Raw genomic sequence first — 24,046 nt, 5'->3', positions numbered from 1 at the left:
TGTACACACCTATATGTGTGTGTGTGTATATATATGTATATGTAGGTATTATATAGGTAGAGTGGAGGTAATCTCAGAGGGAAGGTACTAGCTGTGGCAGTGAAGAAGGAAATAAGCATCTATTTAACACCTACTATGTGCTAAGCACTTGACAGGTATTATCTCCTTTAATCCTCACAACAACCCTTGGGGGGGAGGTGCTATTAGGGTTAGGGAAGATCTTGGTGGAGGTGAGACTGGGAAAGGCCTTTAGTAGAAGGTTGGATTTGAACTTAGTGCTAACATAAGCCAGGAAAGCTGGGAGTCTGAGACAAGAAGGGAGAGCATTCCCGGGGAACTGGAGATGGAGCGTCATGGGGGAGGAATGGCCACAAGGCCCTGGATCACGTCACTGGATCATGGAGTCTATGGAGGACAATGAAGCATAAGATTGAAAAAGTGGGATGAACCATATTCTGAAAGGCAGTAAGAGCCCAGTAGGATTTTATATTTGAGTCTGAAGATCACTGACATTTCCTGAGTAGGGGTGACATGGCCAGGCCCAGATCTTTGAAAGATCACTTTGGCAGCTGAATGGATGATGGAGTGGAGTGGGGGGAGATTTGGGGCAGGAGGACCCCTCTCCCCGCCCCAGCAGCCACTGCAGCAGTCTAGGCAGGAGGAGAGAAGGGGTGGGTATGAGAGGTGTTGTGAGGGTAGAAATGACAGGACTTGGCAAGATTGGATATGGGCAATGAGAGAGATTGAAGGGCCGAGGCTCGTGGGCGATGGGGATATTGCCCAGTGCTAAAGTTCACATACTTGTTTTTCAGGCTTTCAGAACCAAGGATGGCTATCTCGTGGTTGGAGCTGGGAATGAACAGCAGTTTGTGACCATCTGCAAGGTAACTGATCAAATTTGAGGAGAAGAAGTGGCTCAAATGTGGTTTATGAAAATGAACAGCCCGTCTCTGGTCGATCAGCTGGGCTAGGAGGAAAATGCACTGCCTTGGAGCTCTAAGGCTTTGGGAACTCGGTGAAATCTCTCCTCTTAGGTGCCCTTCTCCTTTGTGTCTCCCCCGGGAGACTTTTCCTGGTTCCCCCAAGGTTGGCACTTCTTCCCCTAAGGTCACCTTGTATCTGCTCTACTTGTGCTTTGTAAACTCCTCGAGGGAAGGGCTATGAACTTTGTTGCTGTACCCTCAGCCCGAGCTCAGGGCCTGGCATACTTTGTTGCTGTGTAGTCATTTCAATCCTGTCTAATTCTTTGTGACCCCATTTGGGGTCTTCTTGGTAAAGCTATTGGAGTGGTTTGCTGTTTCCTTCTCCAGCTCTTTTTACAGAGGAGGAAGCTGAGGCAAACAGGGTGAAGTGACTTGCCCAGGGTCTTGCAGCCACATTTGAACTCAGGAAGATGAGTCTTCCTGACTCCAAGCCTGGCGCTCTATCCATTGCAGCCCCACCTAGCTGCCTCATCCCGCCACGTGTATTAAGCACGTAGCAAATGCATGTTGGTTGATTGATTAAAATGACACCAAGAGAGAACATTGAACCCTTTTGCTCTCTCTGTAACCAAATCAACCAACGATTTGAACTCAACATTTATTAAGCACCTATGTTGTATAAGACACTGGAGATACAAGGACCACAAATGGTGCCATACTTTTCCTCAAGGAGTTTGTACCCTATCAGGGTAATAAAAACACGTACCCAAATCACTGTAATCCATTTATATGGCATCTTCAGGTTTGCAGAACGCTGTGCATACTTGTCTCATCTGATCTACTCAAGAGCCTTCTGAGTTACCTAGTGTAACCGGCTTTATCATCTATTTTATAGATTAAGAAACTGAGGCTGAGAAGTGTGTAATCTCTTCCTAGGGTAACAGGCTATTAAGGGTTGGAGGTAGGATTTGAACTTAGGTCTTCTGACTCCCAGTCTAGCATTTTTTCTATTATACCTTTGCTTTGGGGAAAAGAGAGCTTCAGATAAGGAGCCATAAGAAGATTTGAGGGAGATCATTTTACCGGGAGTGATTGAAGAAGGCTTTGTGGAAGAGGGGGACAAGAGTCAAACCTGGAGGCCGGGAGAGAAAGGAGGATTTCACCATTTGTAAGGAAAGACAGAAGGAATTTGTTCTGGTTATGGAGGCTGGCCTTTGTGAAGGTCCAGAGTTAGTGCTGGAGCCTGCAGCGTATGAAGGGATGAGGATAGGGACTGGATCCTAGACATTGCTCTAGGAAATTCCCATGTGAGGAAACTCCATCAATCAGTGCAGATCAGCACCTTCTCTCAACTTGGAGTCTTAGTGAGAATAAAAGCTTCTGCTTTTAGAACCCAGCAAGGGTGGGAGAATGTGGTGGCTGTATAGGAGAGCTGAACTGATGTAGATTGTATGGATTCACTCAGGGTCTGTTTGGAGGCTTATTCCACAAGGAAACTCACTGACTTCAGTCTATTACTACTCTGGCCTGGGTCATGGCAAGAACTCTGCAGATCCGCATTGTCATCTTTTGCTAAACACCTCACCTGGCACCTTCAGGAGCAAGCCCAACCTGACCTGCACACTCCATGTGGGTAATAACTTTTATCGGCATTGTCCCTTCCATATTGGGATGAGGCCAAGCAATTAAGCTCCTGAGGCCCTGACCACCATGTCCACTGCAGGTCAGTAATGCCCAACCCAATCTCCCTTCTTCCCTGCTGGTTGAGAGAGAACAAGAAGAGGGTGAACCTTCTCATCGCCAGACTCTGAAGGAGGTGGGAGTCCTTCACCATCTCAGGGCTGATAAAATCCCACCTACTCCTCTTCCAATCCTTGTGACTCAAAGTTTCATCATAGGCAAAACTAACAAAGACCCTCTTCCATTGCTACCACTCCCAGCTGGCATCTCCATCTCTCATTCCCTGCTGCCTCCAAACACGATCAGATCCTCCTTCTTCTTCTTCTTCTTCTTCTTCTTCTCTTCTTCTTCTTCTTCTTCTTCTTCTTCTTCTGCTGCTTGCTGCTGCTGCTGCTGCTGCTGCTGCTGCTGCTTTGAGGCAATGGGGTTAAGTGACTTGCCCAGGATCACACAGCTAGGAAGTGTTATGTGTCTGAGGCTGGATTTGAACTCAGGTCCTCCTGACTCCAGAGCCAGTGCTCTATCCACTGCACCACCTAGCTGCCCCTCAGATCTCCATTCTTAAAAACCCTTCATTAGACTCCGGCTTTTGTCCTTTATCCTTCCCCACCCCCTCTCCCTTGGTATTGCCTTCCCTCTGAGATGACTTGCATATACTCTGCATATGCATCTTATATGTAACCAGCTGTTGGCATGTTGTCTTCCCCATCAGAATGGGAGCTTCTTGAGGGCAGGGGCTGGCTTTTTGTTTTTATTTTTACCCTTCTTTGTTTCCAGTGTTTAGCCCAGTGTCTGACACATAGTGAGTGATTAATTAATGCTTGTCGATTGACTGACTGTTCTGTCTAAAGTCACAATGATTGCTTAATACTCAAATCCAATGGCCTTTTCTTAGTCCTCGTCCTTCTTGACCTCTCTGTGGCTTTTTGGACTGTTGACCACTCCCTCCTTCCAAACATTCTCTCTTCCCTTGGTTTTTGTGACACCAAGTTCTCCTCATCTGTCTGTTCCTTTTCAGTCTCAGTCTTCATCCACTAACAGTGGTTGCACCTTTAGGTTCTTAGAGGGCCCTGTCTCTCTCTCTCTCTCTCTCTCTCTCTCTCTCTCTCTCTCTCTCTCTCTCTCTCTCTCTCTCTCTCTCTCTCTCTCTCTCTCTCTCTATTTTCTCTTGGTGAACTCAATAGTTCTAAATAGGTTTAACTGTCATCTCTATGCTGATGACTGTAAGATCTAAGTGTTTAGGGCCTGACATGGTACTTGATAAATACATGTTTTTTGATGGATTGATCTATCCTAAATTTGTCTCTTAAAGTTCAGTTCTAGGTCACTAACTGGCTGTTGGACATTTATAATTGGATTATAATAGGCATTTCAATTACATGTCTCTAATTCTATCTCTATGTGTGCTGGGCTATGTTTCTCACTATTAAAGTGGGTCCCCCAAAGTTCTGTCTTGAAGGCTCTCCTATCTTAACCTTTGAAGTCCAGCTTCAGTGCCACTCTGTCCCACCAAGCCATCTTTGACCCAAGCAGTTGGCAGTAACCTTTCACTCTTGCACATTTGAGAGTACCTGATTTGGCCTTCGTGTGCATTTATCACGTGCCATTTTGTATGGTGGTTACTGATGTGTTTGTGATGTAGCCCACTAGACTCTCAGCATCGTGAGGACAGGGCCTGCTGTTCATACAATTGACTATGTTAAAATCTATGGATTAATGTGAATAATCATGACCACTAGCACTCATTGGAATTACCATTTATGTAGCACCTGAAGCTTATACAATATTTTATATGTCATTCAAGTAGAGACTTCCATTTGATTCTTGCAAAAGCCCTGTGAGGTAGATAACATTAGTTAGTTTTTTTAATGTAAATTTTTATTGTGATCTTTTGTCTTCTTATTCACATTTCCCAATACATCCCTCTTCCCTCTCGTTCCTCAGCAGCCATCTCTTGTAAAGACTAAAATAACCAAACCGGTCAACACATCGGCCACATCCACTGTTCTGCTGAGTCTTCCGCGCCCACAACCCTCCCTGTCCATGAAGGGAGGAGGCAGATGGCTCTCACTTATCTCTTCTTGGGGTCAGGCCTGGTCACTTTCGTTTCACACCCCTCCGCTTTGCTGCTCTCGTGTCTTTGGTTTGCTCCCGCCCTCTTTGTCGTGCTGTTTTCCTGCTGCTCCTTTCTTCCCTCTGGGTCAGCTCTGACAAGTCCCTCTGAGCTCCTAGGCGTCCTCCATCTTTGTTTTTCCCATTGTCCCAACAGTATTCTTTCGTGTCCTTGCCCCACAATTCCTCAAGCTGTTCCTCACTCAGCAGGCATCAGCATTGGTTCCAGTTGCTTTCTGGGTAGTACCCACTTTATTCTTCCCCACTTTTGAGATGAGGAAACTCAGACTTAGAGACATCAGGTGACGTGTCCACTGATGGCAGAGCTGAGGTGTAAGCCTCACCAGGCCAGTATTCTTTCTAGCAGGGATTTTAATAAAACTATGCTGAATATTTACTTATGTCCTACATATTTTTGTTATTATTTTAAGGTCACAATTACAGCCTCATAAAACAATGCTACTTCCACAAATGCAGTTTCCAAAATGAGGTCCTCAGGGAAATAATATTCAAGCCATTTCATTTTGATTATTTATTCACATAGATATGTCTTCCAAAGTTTGGAGACTTGGCTAGACATTCTACTCTTGGGCGAGATATTCTCTCAATTCATTTATAGGGCCATATGTTTTATACATTGTATGCATCAGCACCAAGTAGTGACTAGAGGGCTGGCCTTGGAGGCAGGAAGTCCTGGGTTCACGTCCTGCCTCTGACAGAGTAATTCTGTGACCATGGAGTTGGCATTTCAGCCTTAGATGAGAATCAGTCCATCAAGGAGCATTTTTAAGAGAATGTTTGATCTGTGTCAGGCACTGTGCTGTCCCCTGGGTGATATAGTGCTAAGCACAGCATCTAGTACGTAGTAAGTGCTGAGTAAATGTTTGTTGACTGAATTATTGCCAGAGACAGAAATGAAATAGTCCTTTTTCTCAAGGAGCTAAGTCACAGAAGGTATGCCAATTTGAACGCGTGGAAGGAGTTTCCATACCAGGATTTCTCCACAATGATGAAATCATTAATCAGAAACACATGCATACACACAGACACACACAAGTTTTATCTTAAGTCTGAGCTGTCTATTTCCCTTTTTTCATATCTCGGTCTAGGTAGGAAAGCAACACCTGAATAGAACTTATATCCAGCGACAAGCATTTACTTAGCACCTATTCTTGTCTAGGCAAGTGCTCAAAGATCCTGCATGAAAGAATTCCTGCTCTCATGGAGTTTACATTGGAAGGAGGGAACAAGAAAACAAGTGCCTATATTAGCATATGGAGAATGAATATTTGGCAAATAAACGCAAACTAGTTGAATACAAGGTAGATTGAGGAGGACACCAGAACATTTGTTTTTTCTTTTGTTTTTTGTTTTTTTAGGCAATTTGGGTTAAGTGACTTGCCCAGGGTCACATAGCTAGTGTCCCGTCAAGTGTTTGGTCTGAGGTTGGATTTGAACTCAGGTCCTCCTGACTTCAGGACCGGTGCTCTATCCAGTGCGCCACCTAGCTGACCTCCACCCCCATTTGTTTTTAATTTCAAAAAAGTTGATTAAAATATATTTCTAGGCAAAGAGAAAGTTTTGTTTTGTTGTTGTTATTTTTTAATTTGTCTTGTTCACTTCCCTATCTTGCCTGGGCACCATTCATGTTTTTCAATTGACCACGGCACTCTGGGCATCGTTTGAGGTTTTTAAGATGCCCGTGAATTCCTTTTGAGACCCTACTGGGAGCCATATTTAATGCAGTCAACTTAACGCGTCCAAAAAAAAAAATGGAAATTACTCCTTTTATATGAGAGGTTAACTGCTGGGGCTGAAAACCACAGCAAAGTGGGGGCCGCTGAGCAGGGAAGGTGATAAATGACGCCGATTCTGATTGCAGGAAGGCTCGGGCGGGCCAAGGTGGAAAAGAGGCGAGTCCAGTAATGGGGCCCTGAGTGAGTGGAGGGAAGATGGATTCCAACATTTGATCTGGGATCAAAGCCTGCTCATTAGGAAGGGTCACCGTCAGAAATCTGAACCATACGGAAGCCGCTGCCTGTGAAGTCGCTTATGGCTTGAGCGGCAGAGATGTAATAGCCCGCTCCTCACTCTAAACGATCACAGACCCTCGCAGGGCCCATATGGTTGGGAGCTGGCTCTTTGCACAGGGTGGGGAGCTGGGGGGAGAGCAAATTACTGGCTGACATATTCCTCCCTGTTGTTGAAAATAACTGCAGTGAATCCTTTTTATGTTTGATTCATTGCCCTAGATCAATGCGGAGCGTTTGAACTTCCTCATAAATAACCATAAAGAAAAATATTTTGTGAGATCCCTTTTCCAAAGCAGCGCTGCTCGCCATTAATTTTACTGCTCAAATCTGACTTATCAACAGGATGGGCCAATGGAGGGGAGAAGGGACCAGGTAGGCTCCGTGACAGGCCCAGGTTGGGTTTTCTGCTGGTCTTGAAGTCAGAGGACCTGGCTCTGCACTAATTACTTGTGGGCCCTCAATCGGCTCACTACACCTATTCACATGATCATGGCTTTGAGGCCACGTGGGACAACCCTCATGTTATAGAGGAGTAGACTGAGGCAGATGGAGGTAAAGTTACAACCAGTAAATGTCTGAGGCTGTGTCTGAACCCAGATCTTCCTAACCTCAAGAGCAACACCTTATCTACTGTACCATCTGCGTGCCTCTGAGTTGTCCTGAAAGCTTCTCTATCTGCTCTCCTTCACAACCGGGAGTCATGGATCCCTTATCTTTAAAGTGAGGGATCTATTCCAGGGAAATTCATTCCCTCATTCATTCAATAAAGAGTTACAGAGCCCAGGCTCTGTCTCGACTCTCCCTTGTGCTAAGTCAGCATTCTGAGCACTTTGCTTGGCATGCAGTAAGGGCACAATAAGTACATTTTCATGCATTCATCAGCAGCCCAGGCTTTGGAGCAGAGAAAGTAGAACCCAGGATTCTGTGTACAGCTGAGTCTTGGAAAAACCAAAAGACAAGAGAGTTAGGGAAGCTTGGTCATGAATGAGAGAAGCATGAGAATGCCTCACTGCATGGTCCAAGTGGGGATGGGGAGCTCAATTCAGGCTTCCCCCTCCTTGAGAGGTACAGTGTAAGGTACAGTGTTCTGTGCTGCGGAGGATGCACCTGGCCTCGCACACAAGACCCAGAGATGTGAGCTGAAGGAGAACAGAGCGGGGTGCCTTCAGAGCTGACCCAGTGAGTGACAAGCAATCAACACAATCCCTTTGGAGGTGGCAGCTCTTGCTTTTTCTCTCTGCATCCCTGGCACCTCCCACAGTTCAAGTGGAGGCTGACTAAATGTTTGATGGTGTTTGATTGGTGAATTTATAGTTCTGTGTCATCTAGGTCTCTAGTGGTGGACCACAGGCATCTGTCCTGGGCCCTGTGCTGTTTGATGGGCATGGGCATATAAGTACAAAATATACGTACATGCATGCTTACCTATACATATACACACGTACATATACAATATCATATAAAATATAATATGTATCTAATATGACTCAGTAAGGAGCATATAGTGAATAATTGTTCCCTCTCCCTCTTCATTTTCTCATCTGTAAAATGGGTATAATAATAGCATTTTCTTCATGGGATCATTGTGAAGATAAAATGATCTTTGCAGATCTTAAGGTTTTATATAAATGCCATTGTTGTTGTTATTGCTTCTATTGACGTCACTGTTGGTCCAGCTATTGCTGGCATTATTTTTACTGATGGCATTGTAGTTATCATTGTTCTCATTGTTGGTATTCTCGTCGCTTTTGTCATCATCATCATCATCATCATCATCATCATCATCATCATCACCATTACCATCATCATCATCATCACCATCACTGTCATCATCATCATCACCATTACCATCATCATCATCATCATCATCCCCATTACCATCATCATCATCATCACCATTACCATCATCATCATCGTCACCATCATTATCACCATCATCATCATTGTTGTCGTGCTGGTGTTGTTGTTGTCATGGCCAGTAGCACAGGTGCCCTCTGCCCTATCAGGCCACATCCGAAGTATGGTGATCGGTTCTGGTGCAGTACATTCCAGGTCAAGAAAATGGCATGAGTAAAGACATGGAGATGGGAAATCAAAAAGAGTGTCTAGCATTAGAGAGTAAACCTATGAGGTGTGGGAGAAGAACACAGAGAGATTCTGAAGTGCATGGACAGAAGCTCCCATCTGGTAGCGGCAAGCTTCTTAGTAACGTAGGAGACAAAGTAATATGCTGAGCAGAAGGATGTTGTTTGGGGCTGGAGGAAATGATAAATCACTTTAAACAATTTTGAGGAATGTAGGAGAAGGATTGCCAAGCAGCGTTAAGGGCCCGCCTGAGGTTAGACTGCATGAATTTAGAACAGCTCTGTTTTTCCCTTTCTCGGCAGGACTCCATGGCCCAGGGGCAGGAGTGAAGAAAGTAGACATTTCGCATTTCCCAGGATTGGGCATTGATAAAATAGATGGAGTGAAAGGGCAAGGGGATGGGGTGGTCCATTGACAGCCCTGATGAATGGCTGTTCTGGGCATCCAGCCTGGCTAAGGGAGGCAAGTGACCATATACTTGGGAGGGTCCACAGGTCTTGATATGGGTAGGGATCATGGTTAGCACAAGAGTAATGATGTGGGAGAGGCAGAAGGATCAGGGAGTCAGAATTCAACATCTTGCAGGTGGAACAGTGCTAAGGGTCGACAAGTCACAACATGTAGCCAAGCTCGTGGTTGGGTGATGTGGAGAGAAGATGAAAGTGACTGAGATAAGGAGGGTAAGAAATCATGAAGCCATTGAATTGGAAGGTTTATCAGTGGGTATATTAATGTCATCTGGAAAGATGGCAGGGTATGGAGATGGGTGAGTTGTTGGAAGTGAGGCTTGTGGGAAGATTGTGGGCCAAGTTCTAAAGTCATCAAGGAAGGGACAGAGCATTCTGGAGGCTGGTAGACTGAATCAGGCTTCCCCATTCCTGCAGGTCCTAATGGTCACTCATTTCATTGCTTCTCTGTTTACTAATACCCTACTTCTCTTGTTTTCTTGCTTTTCTGCTTTATTGGTTACCAGCTGTGAATAAAATCCTACTATACTGTCTCTGCTCTAGGTTCTAGGCTACCAGCAGAGACAGAGCTGTTCATTTTGGGGATTGGGGTCATGGCTGTAGATTGAATACTTCGTTGCTGAAATGTGCTGAATGATGAGGGAGCGTGGAGCTTGTGAAGTACAGAATGGCTCCCAAACCAAGTCACTGTGCCTCAGTGGTCTTACTTATCGAACATATAGTGATATTTCCAAACATGGCCCTTGCTTTTGTATCCAGCTTGCTGACAACTCGACTTATAGCCTCCCTTGTTTTAATTTTGCTGTATAACGTACTTTGGTTTTGTCCTTTATTTTGAGCTTTTCCTTCAAATAAGAGTTTTACTCATATTTGAATCCGCCCTCTGATGCAGAGGCAGTCCCTCGTTCTCTAAAGCAATGCTCAGGACTAGGCATTTGATGTCTCTCAATGTCTCTCTGCAATGAAGGCCCTTTGCAGACTCTTAGTATCCTTCTGGTGCTATTGTATGGTTGTGAAAGCTAGAATACTAGAGTCTCTGAGGAACTGAAAATAAGCATCATACAGCGATCCATGGAGAGGTTTTTGGTGGATGTGAGTAGCCTCAGATACATTACAAACAAGGAGTCAGTAAGAAGAAATAGAATAAAAGAAGTTATCCAGAAATGAGAGAGCAGAAAAGATGGGCTACTTAGATGGAGAGGGCAAAGGATAACTGTACCCCTACTGTATTCTTATGATATCATGTGTAAGGTTGGTGTAACTGAGTCGATCAGTCAAGTAACCCTGCTCCACTCAAAGTAAGTGATGAGATGCTAAAGCAGCCCACTCTTATTATAGACTGGACTGTCTTTTCAACTAGAGTTGCACAAACATCATGTTTGGATAGACTGAGGAAATTTGGGATTTTTTATAAGTTATCAAGCTACATAAAGCCAGTCGTTCCAGAAATTGGAACAAGTATAATATTCTAGCTAAATGCCCTGAGAAGGAAGAGCCTGGGTGGGTCCACTCTGGCCTTGGGTCTTCTCTCTGCTCTTTGCCCCCAAACATTTTGGCTGGAGGAGAATCTTGCAAGCCTAGAAGGGTCCAGAGAATGTTGGACATCTCATCATCCCACCAATGCTCTAGAGGCTTGGATCAGTTGATGCCAGTGTCTGTATTGGGAGTAAAGGACAGACAGGTGCAGATTCATGGTGCCACAGGAAATCCAGCAAAGAAATGATGCCCTGCTGAAGGGGACCTTTTGAGCACCGCAAGAGTGCCCAAGAACTTCCAGTGACAGGATCTGCCTCAGGTTCTCTCTGAACTTGAGGCCACCCCTGGATGGTGTATGTATTGGTGAGAGAATGTGACCCAGACTTTTTTGGTGGTGGTGGGGTTTGTACTAACCATTCCTACCATATACCTTAGGAAATAGCCTTTTCTAAAAGTTATTTAAACATGGCTGACTAAAGGGCTTATGTTGACTGATAATCTTAGGGAGAAGCGTAACAATGGGGGCTTGAGCCCCCCTTAGAGATTATCCCAGACTCCTCAAGGGTACCTCTAGAACCTTGAGAGAGAGAGATGTAACCTTGCTCAAGTATGGAAAGAACTGCCACATAAGGAAGTATTCAACTGGTTTTATTGGACACTGGAAGGCAGGGCTAGGAGCAATGGCTGAAATGTGAAGAAAGCCTTAGGCTCTGAGTAGGCTCTGTCCTAGCAAGGACAAGTGTCCATGAGGGTGATGGAATGTCCAGGAGCTTGTGGCTTCCCTTTCACTTACAAGAGACCTTCAAGCAAAGGCTGGATGACTGTTTGTGAAGCATAAGATCACAGACCTGTTGCTAGAAGGTACCTTTGAAGTCATCTAAGGTTAAGTGATTTGTCCAACATCCTATAGGTAGTAATAATAAAACCTAGGACTTAGATGGTACCCTAAGGTTCATAAAGTACTTTACAAATATCATCTCATTTGTTTCTTATAAAAATCCTGGGAGATAGGTAAAATTATTATCCCCATGTTACAGGTAAGGAAACTGAGGCTGGATTTGAACTGGTTGATCCAGAACTCTGTCCACTGTACCATTTAAGTACCAAGGTATTAAGTGGCAGAACCATCTATACTTGATGACTATAAACCCAGATTTTTCCCTACTATATTCTGTTCTAGGAGGGGCTCTGATAAGGGTGTGGGAATTGGGTTGCTGGTCACTAAGTTCTTTCCTGACTCTGAAATTCTGGATTCTGTGATCTGCAGTACAATGACAGACACACTGGGTGTAAATGGAACATACTGGCTATTGATCCATTCACTACAGGTCCCATTGTTGCTGGCCTCTCAACCTGGATTACAGCCCACTTTGGTACAATCCTGAGGACCACATTGAAGGACTTGGTTCTAGCTTCTTTTCCTCAATTGTTAGTGTAACATGTTAGCAACATTGTTGGGAATGGTCAGGAACTTGGAAAGGTCATAACTAGCAAGGTTAAGACTCACAATTATGCAGAATATACACAAAACTGTCATTCAAAAGATTGACTCAACTATCCCCATGTTCTTAGGAAAGATGGTGAATGTCAGTCTCTACAGCTCAAAAGTCTCCTTTTGAGACAGTTACACAACAGCTCATCTTAAGCATATCTCTGAATATGGCCGTCTCTCCTATAACTATGAAGGTCAGCTTCCTCAACCACCAAAAGACGGATTAATATTATGGAAAAATTATTGCCCCACAAAGTATCTCAGACTGGTGCAATCCATTCTTAACCAAAGACCAAACATAAATTCTTCTTTATGCCAACAAATTTGTGACCTCATTAATATACATGTTCCCTTGGTGATCCGGATTGCAGTTTATCCAGTGTGACTTTTGTCTATTAGCTTCCATAAGAACACCAAGGGGAGCCCCTAAATGTGCTAGGAGCCTACCCTGCTTCAGTTACGTAACCCATATAACACACCTTTGTCCCAAATCCTACTCTCAGGTATTGTTGGGTTATGCTTTCTAATCCATTCTACTACTCTCTTCCATTTTATGTGTTAATTAATCTTATTCATGTTCAGGCCATGATTACTAATTGAGTGTTTTCCTTCCTCCTATCTTCTTGTACTTTTTCAAGTCAACAGTCCTCTATTAAGTACTCTCTATAGGCCAGGCACTGTGATGAGTACTGGGGATACAAAAGAAGGGCAAAACAACAACCACCACCACCACCAAACCCCAACCCCTGTTCTCCAGGAGCTCAGAGTCTGATGGGGCAGACAACATAAAAACAATGATGCACAAACAAACAAGATAAATTGGTAGATAATCTCATGCTGGGAAAGGCTTCCTGCAAACAATGGAGCTTTAGCTGAGGCTTGAAGGAAAATGGCAAATGAAGAGTCCAGGCTGGGAAGGTCTTTAAAAGCTCAACAGATCGTTTTGTATTTGATCCTGGCGGTGATAGGGAGTCGGTGGGATTTGTTGAATGAGGGGGGTGGCGTGGTCAGACCTGTGCTTTAGGAAGAGTGGAACGGAGGATGGAGTGCTGTAGTGAGGACCCAGCTGAGACTTTGTAATATGAGTTTATAGTGCACCCACTCAGTCAAGTTTTGTCATTTCCCCAGCTTTGGTTCGTAGCATGTCCACAGGAACAAAGATAGTGGATGGGGGGAATAATCCACAGCTGGCCATCATAGGACAAGATTGGTGGTATGAAAAGGACAAAGGATTTGAGAAGACAGTGTAGAATTAAATGGCTTCCCCTGCGGTCCACCTGGGAAAGGGAACAGAGTGTAGCCAGTGCAGGGGGGATGGCCTGGGAAGGTGCTGAGTGGAGAGATTGGAAATCATGGTGAAGACAGAGAAGGCTCGGGGTGGTAAGGCAGAGGGACAGGGGAGCGATGACAGATTGGGATGAGATAAGGGAGTTTCAAGTGGAATACTTGCAGTGATGGCAAAATCAAGAGTGGTAAGAAAGATGGAGTTTGTTGACTACCATCCGATCTATAATTGAAGTAGTTTCCTTTCCATTGCCAAATAAGAGAGAGTTTAGAGAGAAAGATAATGAGTTCTCCAGTGCTTTCAGTACTCAGACCACCTAGATGGATAGGCAGTGCAGTGGAGAGAGTGCTGGGCACAAACTCAGGAAGTTATTGGGTTGATTAGTTATGTCTGACTCTTTGTGACCCCATGTAGGGTTGAGTTCAAATCCAGCTTCAGACACTTACTAGCTATGTGACTCTGGGAAGGTCACTTCAAGCTCTGTTTGCTTCAATTTCCTCTACTGTAAAATAGGGATAATAATAGTATCTGCCTCTGAGGATTATTGTGAAGATCAAATATGATAATATTTGGAAAGCACTTAGCTCAGTGTCTGGAACATGCTTATTCCCTTCCCTCCTTCCCCTTTCCCACAGATGAGGTTCATTTGATCCATCAAGGGCAGCTATGTGCACTCTTACTATCTTCTTTATCAGCTCCCCATTTGCTATTTTTGCTCTGTCTTTTCCAATCCAAAGGTCATTCATTCCCTATATCAACCCCTTCTCCCCTGCCCCAAGGAACTTAAGAGTTGATTGGCCCTTCCTGCCCTCCTTATTCTGTTTGGCTGCTTGAGGGGGTTGTGGCCCAGCTCATCCAGGGTAGATGAAGCTGCCATGGGAGATCCTCAGACAGAGGAAATGGAGGGAGATTGGATGCAGTCCTAGCCTTGGCTTGCCTGCCCTTGGCCCCCAGTATGGCTCCATTCTCAGGCTGATGATTGTCTCCAGAGCTTCCACGAGCTCCTTCAGAGGTACTATCTTGACTATAAGATTTGCAGAATTTTATACAGTTTCCCCATGACTGTTTCCCTCTCTGTTATCATAGGATTCATGACAAGCTTCTTATGGATTTCTGAGTGGGATTCTTGTGGTCTCTGGGACTTTTCCACTTTCCCTATCACTGTAGAACTGATGTTTTTTTTTTCTTTTGGGAGTTAGAATGGAGTGTAGCTTTTAGAGGCTCTTGGCAGGTTCTTTCTTATGTGAATCCTATCAGTGATGATGGAAGCCATGGTGAGGACACTGCTGAAGTAGGGCCACCTTCACCCTTAGACTCTTCCTCTCTTCTTCATGAGGATTGAATGGTTGTGATTTGCAGTGCATGGTAGCCCCACTTAGCTGGCCCTGATGGAGATCTTGCTATGCTCACATGGCTTCCACTGGCTTATTCATTTGCCTTTTTATTTTTTATATTACATTTTAAAATGAACAAATTAAATGAATGAAAATTAATTTATTTTTATATTATACTTAAAATTAACAATGAAATATTTAAATTAATTTAAAATTAACAATTAATTCACTTCTTCTACACCACTCCCATGACTGGAAAACAAAAACAAAACCCTTTGTAACAAATATACTTAGTCAAGTAAAACAAATTCCCACATCAGCCATGTCCAAAATTGTATGTGTCACTCTGCATATATCTACATCATCTATGTTAGAGTTCATCACCTCTCTGTCAGGAGGTAGGCGGCATTACTAGACTGATACCCCAAAGAGATCAAAGAAGGAAAAGAGGGGTCCATGGGTATAAATATATGCATAGCGGCTTCCTTTGCAGTGGCAAAGAATTGAGCACCAATGGGATGTCCACAATTTGGGAACAGCAGACAAAGTATAGTATAGAGCTGTGGTGATGAAAAATGATGCAAAGGGCAGGTTCAGAGACACCTGGGAAGGCTTCTATGAACAGAGGCAGAGTGAAGTGAGCAGAGCCCAGAGAACAATGTCTGCACTATGACCAGTGTAGCTTATGTACCTTCTGAAGGGATTCGGCCTTCTGTAGTTGTGCTGAGCACATTCGAAGCTTTCTAAAATATTGTCTTCTTGCCATTGATTTAGAGCCAGCATCCAGTCCAGTGGTAACTCCCTTATTTACAGGGTCTGAAGGGGATGATTATCTTGTTCTAGAAAGCTCTGTCAATCTGACTTCTCTCCCCTTTACACCGCTCCCCCCCCCAAATCATTAGGCTTTTCTCCTGTCTGTTGGGATAGATTTTCCAGGATTCATTCATTCACTCACTCACTGAGTCATTCACAAACATATATTGGGAACTGACAGGGCCATGCAGTACAATGAAAAGAGCTTTCACTGTGGAGTCAAAGCATTTGGGTTCGTATTCCGCCCATATCATTTCCTACCAGTGTGACCGTGAGCAAGAGAGTTTATCTCTTTGGCCCTCCATTTCCTCCTCTGTAAAATGAGGAGGCTGGACAAAATGTGGACTCCAATTTCCTCTTTTCTCTATCTCAATAATCCTATGATAGATCTGGTCCTGTTGTAAATGCTGGGAACAAAAGGAACCCCCAATGTGGCATTGCCCGCACTCATGGAACTGAAATTATGTTGGGGAGGGCAAATTCCTTACACGAATTACTTAGCATGTAAGTTCACAACTGCATACAGAATTAATCCAGAGTAATTTAGGGGGTGCTAACAAATGAAGGACAGTAGAGGCCCCTTATAGGAGGCAAACTTCAGGTGAACTTTGAAGAAAGTTGGAGATCCTAAGAGGTGAAGATGGGGAGCAGCTGGTTTCCGGGCACAGAGGAGCGGCTTTTCTAAGGCGTGGAGGCGGGAGAAGGGTCTTGTACACAAGGAGCAGCCCAGCTTGTCTGGACTGTAAAGTCTGTGATAAATAAGAGAAATCAGTCTGCAAAGGGACCCTGAAAACAGGGTGGGAAGGGCTCTAAGTGCCAACTGGAGCAGTTCCTAGGTGATCTTAGAGGCAAAAGGAACCACTGGGAGTTCTTGAGCGAGGGAATGATGTGGTCAGAACTGGTCTTTAGGCATACCGCCTCAGAGCTGTCCAGAGAGTTGGCGTGGACTGGGCAAAGGCTGGAGAAGGGGGCCACTGAGAAGGATGTTGTATTGTCTTGGTGAGTGGTGAGGAGGAGCTGAAGCAGGGTGGTGACTATGAGCGGAGAGAAGGCAACGGATGCTAGACGTGGGGGGTTGAATTGACAAGATTCAAGAACTGATTGGATAAAGGTCGATACATTTTGAACACATGTGTTTTATTTTATCTTTATTTTATTATTTTTTAATTTTTAAAAAATTATTATTTTTTATTTTTTTGAACATGTATGTTTTAAACACATCTAATAGATGTATGCCTTATTATTTCTAATTTCTAATTATTTCTTTCTAATGAGAAGAGTGTTCCCAAGTCCACTATAGTAAGGACTTGGCCCTGTTACATTAATGCCTTAGTTACCCAAGAACATTGTGGATGATGGGGAGAGGGAGGAATATATCTTTATTTTTGTACCTTCTAAAACAGGAGTTCTTAACCTGGGGCCCATGATCCTCCCTCCTTATTTGGATAGATTTCACCAGGTCCATGAGGCTGTTTTTGAAAAACACATTTAGATAAAACTGGATTTAATATAATTGTTTTCCTTTGTGATCATATGTATTGTATTTTATGCATTTTGAAGGTGATTCTGAGAAAGGGTCTATGGACTTTACCAGAGTAGTTGCTCAAGGGGTCCATGACCCAAGCAAGGTGACTATCCTTGGGCTAGAGAATGGTCAGAAGCATAAAATTGGAGGTACCTCTGGAGGACCACCTGAAGGCAACTTTGGTTTGTTGAGGAAGGATAGATAATTACTTTCATGGCTCATAATTTTAGCACCTTTGAAAAAGGAGGCAGCCACATGGCTGTTGAGTTGAACTGGTGGAAGGACTTTGTTGCTAATCTTGACCCAGGGAGGCTGGGGCACCCACAGTTCCCAGTGAGCTGTGAGTAAGGTCGAGTTTACAATCCCGACCTGTGGTACTGTGGAGGTGAGGGAGGTTGATTTCTGATTCATGAACTGTTCTGTTCCCCTGCCTATGAGGATAGTTAGTGGGCATTTCCTTGACCATCAATGTTGCAAAATTATAATAACTAAGGTTGGCCCAAAGAAGGGATATGAGAATTCACCTCCCTCCCTTCTTTACAGAAGTGGTGGATTGTGGGGTGTGGAAAATATAACATTATATAATATCAGACCTGGGTTATGTATTGGTTAGTTTTGCTGACCTGCTTCCCTCTTTACCTCTCCCCCCTTTCTACATCTTTATTACAAGGGATGGCTCTCAATGAGAGGGGGCATTACTGGAAATGGTACATAATGTACAAAATAGAAATATAACAAAACAATAAACAGAAGAAATAAAGTAAACAGAGAGTAGAGGGGAAGGGAAATAGATGGGATTCTGGTACTTTAATTGGTGATGGCCCATTCTACCTTTAATCATTGCTGAAAGAAATAGGAGAGTCTGTGCAAATACAGGGAAGAGAAATTGCACCTTGGAGAAGGGCCTGTTATTTTAGGTTGTCCCTCTCTTCTGCATATCTGAGATGATAAATGACTAGGTTTGATTCAACCTGTGGGAAACAAATGAGCTCATTAAATGTATATATTTAAAACAAATGCCTAGGCTAATAGAGGCCTCCTCAGCTCCCAGGGGCCCCAGGGCCCCTCTCCCATCCCATAAATGCTCCTTCCGATGTTTTAACACAACTGGGAGACTGTCTCCACACATTCTTGGGAAACTTCTTTTTCATTCCCAGGCTGCTTGGTGCAGTCATTATAGCCTTGTTCCATTTCCAAGATGCCTGGTGGGACTTCCAAGATCTATTTTTCCTTTATGGGGAGGAAGGAAAAGGGAAGTGGACTCCAGCATTTTTCTTCATTATCTCTTTAGGGAGAAATAGTAAAGAAAAATAGCGACCCCCTTACAGGGAAAAAAAAAGTGTTTTTTTTTTTCATTCTGTATCACAGCATTTGAGAGCATGAATCCCCACCCCCACCCCCACAATAAAAATCAGAGGACTGAGAAGTACACAGGGCCTCTCATGTGATTAAAAAATTAAGTCAGGTTTGTTCTCATTCAGATTGGGTCTTTAATATTTTGTTGTTGTCAAAAAGCTTTTTGTGAAACACGGATGTAAAGATGGTTTTAATTTAAGGGACATTATAGCTGAATGATATCATCGTGAACGAAAGCGTCTTTCTTCTTCAGGGGTAGTATTTCGTGCAGTTGCTTCCCAGGGAGGAGGCTTCAGATTGGGTCACTCGGGCTGCCAACAACTTCCTGTTTGTTCCCCGACAACGTTCTTCCCTTCCTAGTGTCATCCTCTGATGCCTCCTTGTGCAGGGGGCGACCCGATGTCTACACACACAAACTTTATATCTGGACCATTTCTCCAATCTCTCTGCTTTTTCTCATCATGGCCACCTGAGTTCAGATCCTCTTCACTGAGTTCCTTGGCCTCCCTGCCCCAATTCTCTCCTTTTTCTAGTCTATCCTCCCATAGCTGCCAAGCTGAGCTTCCTAAAGCATGGCCCCACTTCATTACTGCCCGCTCCGCTCACAAAGCTCCAGTGTCTTCGTCTGCCTTCTCGGATCAAATACAGACTCTTTCTTGGCACAGAGACAGATCGCGGTCTGGCTTCGGATGATTGTCACTCCCTGCCCCGGCCCACCCCCTATGAACTGTAGGTTCCAGTCAGACTGACTTGGGATGGTATTCCATTTCCTGCTTGTTCACCATGCCCTTCCTCCCTTTAGTAGCTCTGTCCAAAGCTGGCCCCCTTCAGGAGCCCTTTCTAGGTCCCCCCAGTTGTGAGTGTCTGCACAATGCCTGCCACAGAGTATGCCAGTCCAGTGCCTGGCATATAAAAAAAATTTACTGAATGCTTCTTAACTGACTTCCACTGTACTAAGTTAGCACAAAATACATTTTGTGCTTACCTGTGTCTCCCGGTAGAACACAAGCCCATTGAGGGCAGGGACTATTGTGCTTTTCTTATAGGCATCTTGGTGTCATGGTAGACAGAGCGAGTCAGGAAGATCTGAGTTCGAATCTTGCCTCAGATCTTTGCTAGCTGTGTCCCTTGGTTGTCACTTCATCTCTCTCTGCCTCAGTGTCCTTATCTGTAAAATAAAGATAGCATTTGCCACACGAGGTTGTTATGAGGATCTAAATAACATGTAAAGCACTTTGCAAACCATAAAGCTCTATAGAAATGCCACCATCATCTTCATCACCATCATCATCATCTTCACCATCATTATCTTCATCATCATCATCTCCATTATCATTTTCATCTTCATCATCTTCATCATCATCATCTCCATCATCATCATCTCCATTATCATTTTCATCTTCATCATCTTCATCATCATCATCTCCATCATCATCATCTCCATTATCATTTTCATCTTCATCATCATCCTCTTCATCAGTGATCTTTGAGGCCCTTTTCAGCCCCAAATCTGTGATCCTCCATCCTTGCTGTATGATCCTGGGCAATAAGGAATGACTTAGTAGATAGAATGCTGGGCTTGGAAAGACCCGAATTCAAAGACAGCCTCAGACACTTACTAGCTGTGTGACCTTGGACAAGTCACTTCACTGCTACTTGCCTCAGTTTCCTCAACTGTCAAAACCTGTTTTTTTCTGGGAGGGGGATTAGCTGGCGTACCTCACTGTTGGAGTGAGGCAAAACCTCTCAGATGATGGGGTGTACCACACTGGAGGGGCACGTGAGTTCCAAAATGCTTTCTGAGAAATATCTGTTGAAGGGGTGGCTTTGCTTACCTAGAAATGCTTAGTCTCCTGTTATTCAGTTCTAGGCTCCTGGTTCCTCAAGGGCACATTTAAGGAGAGCGACCAGCAGGCCTCCGCTGTGTGACTGGAGCAGTCTGGCGTGAAGGCGAGGAGCACTAGACCTGCCCTAGACCTGGGGCTCTCTCAGGGCTCGCACCCTCGTGACCCTGCAGTCTAGGACTGTGGCTTGGGAATGCTGGGACAGAGGTCGGGGGATTTTCTGGGGAACACATGCCGCTTTCCCCCTGTGCTCTTGGCCTGGATTTTGCTCACTTCTCACCTGTGTCCAAGGTGCCAGCTCACCCTTTTGCTCTTGACAGTGGTTGTGACATCCTGCTCCTAACGCACGCATGGCCTGTAAACATCAATGGGCCCACGTGCACAGAATTTTCTCAGAAAACACTTTTTTGGGGGGTGTCAAACCTGAGTCTGCACAGCCTCCCCTGTGTACCTCAATCTAATATCTCGGAGAGGCTTGTGATTTCATCAATCGAAGGATCTCCCAGTGTGGAAACTCCATCCCCCACCGATGCGTATTGCAACTTCACTCACAATTGATCTTCAAAAGTTGCCTGGATGTATTGAGGCATTCACAGAGTTGAGAGTTGGAATGGACCTGTCACCATCTAGTCTAGCCCGTGTGCCACAAGAACCCGCGCTAACATACGTAGCAAGTGAACAGCCAGCCGCTGGCCTGGAGCAGGTGCTCAGCGTGCTTAATTGACTTGACTTTTGAGCTAGGTCAAATGTTTGGTGCCTTTCAAGGTTAAGTGGTGTTCTCACGGCCAAACAGCAGACATTCATCATAGGGAGGACTTGGGTCCATGGCTCAGTCCAAGGTCGATTCTGCATGAGTGAGGTCACATGCTGCTTTTTCTTTTTCTTTTTCTTTTAGGCCGTTGGGGTTAAGTGACTTGCCCAGGGTCACATAGCTGCATGTGCTGCTTTTGGGAGCCATAATGTTTTTGTTTGTGGAAGCAGAGGTAGATATGTGTCGTGTGTTTGAGGGGTGTGTATGTGTGTGTGTGTGTGTGTGTGTGTGTGTGTGTGTGTGTGAGGCATTGCAGAAATGGGTGGTTTGTCTTGCTCACAGGATGGTGGTGTCATGGGCGTGTGCTGGTCCACTTAGAGGAGCTGGATAGGGCCTCTTGTGTGTCTTTGACAACATGGGAATTCACCAGGGTCTTGATTTCCCTTTCAATGTGGCTTCTTTTCTGTCTCCATGACTATTTCACATACCAAAGAAAGAAAGAGCAGAAAGAAAGGGCAAAGAAAAGAGTTTCCCTAACGACGTGGCTTCCATCAAGGCCTGAAGAATCAGTCAGGTAACATTCCTGGGAAGCCTGTGCCCAATGGAGCGAGTACCAAATGGCACGGAGGAGTCAGTCTTTCTGTCTCTCTCTCACATGCACATGCACATGTTGGGGCCTGGAGAGAAGACGGCACTGCCATGTGGTCCCCCGTCGAGTAGGATCCGTGGCAATGTGGAGACACAAAGGGGAAAAAGGATCTGTTGAGCAGGGAGCCATCGGCCGAAGGTGCCATTCAGACCTCGCCTTTCACTGGCACTGGGAGCCCCGTGGACTGTGGGGCTGCTTGGTCCCCTGCTCATCTCGAGTTCATTTTCTGTGTGGAGATTTTTTTTGCCACCAAACTCCACATAACATTCTAAGTCTAGAGGGCCGTGTTCATTTGTGGAGTAAATCATGCGGGAAGCACACAGCCAGGCATGTGCTGCCCTTTAGCTGAGCTTGGAGAGGGACTAATCACCGCTTCCTTCCTTCCTTTTCTGCAAGACCCAGATGGCAATCTGAGGAGGCTAGTTGAAGTCCGATCTTCCACACCTGTGGAAGATCCCGCTCCTTCTGACTGCTTACCTGGGGGAGGGGAGAACCCGTGAAGGCGGTGTTAGTTTTATTGAGGGTTGACCCTAAGCTTTAGCTTTTGTAAAAGGATTTATGAATAAAACTTTAAATACCAAAGAAAATTCTTTTTTTTTTTTGGTGTGTCCTCTTTAGATCCTGAATTTGCCTACATTGATCAATGATTCCAGATACAAAACTAACCATCTTCGGGTCCAGAACAGAAAAGAGCTCATTACAATACTATCAGCACGGTGAGTAGGAAGTGCATCAGGAAGGGTATGGTACTCTGATCTGTTCATGGGTGACTATGGGAATTCCTCCTCTAACATCCTCCTTTCGTGGCTTGGAGATAATCCTGGGCTCCTGAAGACTGGGCCAGCAGAGCACAAACTCCAGAACATGTGACCAAGAAAGGCTTCCACCCAGGAGCCTGCACAACTTGGTTCGGGGGGCTCCTGGCCAGATGCTTCATCCACAGCGGAAGACGACCTCCACAACTCATGAAGATGAGTTTCCTTAAAAGAAGGACTAATCTGTACTCGTGGGAGAAATGGCCACACCAATAAAATCGCGAGTGGTTAAAGACAGAATGTGGGAAGGAGTTACTTGGTCCTTGGCGGTATTTCTTTGCCTAAATAGATCCTCTTGCAAAATCTCTCCAATGAGCTGTTTCACAGAATTGGCCCATGAAAAGGGAGACATACAGGGAATATATAGTGAATAGCAAACGTGAGTAGGTATAGGATTCACGAGCTGGCTTCAGCGCCAGCAAGATTGGCTTCAAGTCCTATTTTTGACACATTTAAGCTGTGTGACCTTGGGAAAGTCACTTAATATCTCTGTGTCTCAGTTTCCTCATCAATAAAACGAGGATAGAATAGGTATTGCATCCATCTCATGGGATTGTTAAGGGTCTTGAATAAGATGGTGAACGCAATGTGACGAGCAAACTTTAAAGTACTCTATAAATGCCAATTATTATTAATATTTTAATCTGTCTAAATCCCTACTGTTTGCACAATTATGGTCAAAAAGAAAATCATGCACCAGTGCAAGGAATCATTGCTCTAGACCTAGCAGGGATCTCATTGATTATCTAATCAGGTTTGTCAGATAATGCATTCAATCCCAAGAGCAGCTGAGCCAGATTCAAATGGAATTGAGAAATATTTAGCAAAATAAATAAAAATATGATAGAACATAGATAATGTTGACATGTGATCTCCTAAGTCAAAATGTGGCACTCATGGATCCTTTAGCAGTCCTGTTTCTATTTGAATCTGACACCACTGACTTGGCTCTACCCCCTTATTTTACAGATGAAGAGACTGAGGCCTTGAGCAAGCTTCACTCAAGCAGTGAGTGTTAGAGGTGGGGCACCCACCTGGGTCTTCTTAGGTCAGAGCCATTACAATGGCATCTAGTGGTTAGCATGGCTTGTCTAAAAAAGCTGGCTTATTTGGCATTTCCAGAACTGCCACTTTTCTGATTAACCATTTCTGGATGATGAACTTGAGTCTTTTACTTCCAGAACCTGAATTGTCTTTGGAATCACCAACAATTAGCACTGATCAGGAAATCTAATTATTTCTTGTCCTAATTTAGCCATATAAAGGAGGAGGAGGAGCTTGGAACATTAATTTCAAGACCTTTGGCTCACTCCAAAAGGGAAAAGAGAGTCAGTCTCAAAATTTCATTCCAAATCATGAAACATTTTCTTCTTCTTTTTCTTTTACTTCAAAAAAAAAAAGGAGAT

General features: G+C 44.4%; 1 protein-coding gene across 2 annotated transcripts in view; it reads left to right on the top strand.

Annotated features, from left to right (window-relative positions):
• SUGCT (succinyl-CoA:glutarate-CoA transferase) overlaps positions 1-24,046 on the top strand; it is a 619,772-nt gene that overhangs the window by 217,204 nt on the left and 378,522 nt on the right. For both annotated transcript variants that reach the window (XM_020964410.2, XM_020964409.2), the window contains 2 exons: positions 813-884; positions 22,444-22,541. In XM_020964410.2, the coding sequence (XP_020820069.1) occupies positions 813-884; positions 22,444-22,541 (170 nt within the window). The remainder of the gene's footprint in view (positions 1-812; positions 885-22,443; positions 22,542-24,046) is intronic.

Source organism: Phascolarctos cinereus, unplaced genomic scaffold (assembly GCF_003287225.1).
Source record: "Phascolarctos cinereus isolate Bilbo 61053 unplaced genomic scaffold, phaCin_HiC Scaffold_4;HRSCAF=312, whole genome shotgun sequence".
Classification (NCBI taxonomy): domain Eukaryota; kingdom Metazoa; phylum Chordata; class Mammalia; order Diprotodontia; family Phascolarctidae; genus Phascolarctos; species Phascolarctos cinereus.
This window is presented reverse-complemented; position numbering and strand designations above follow the sequence as displayed.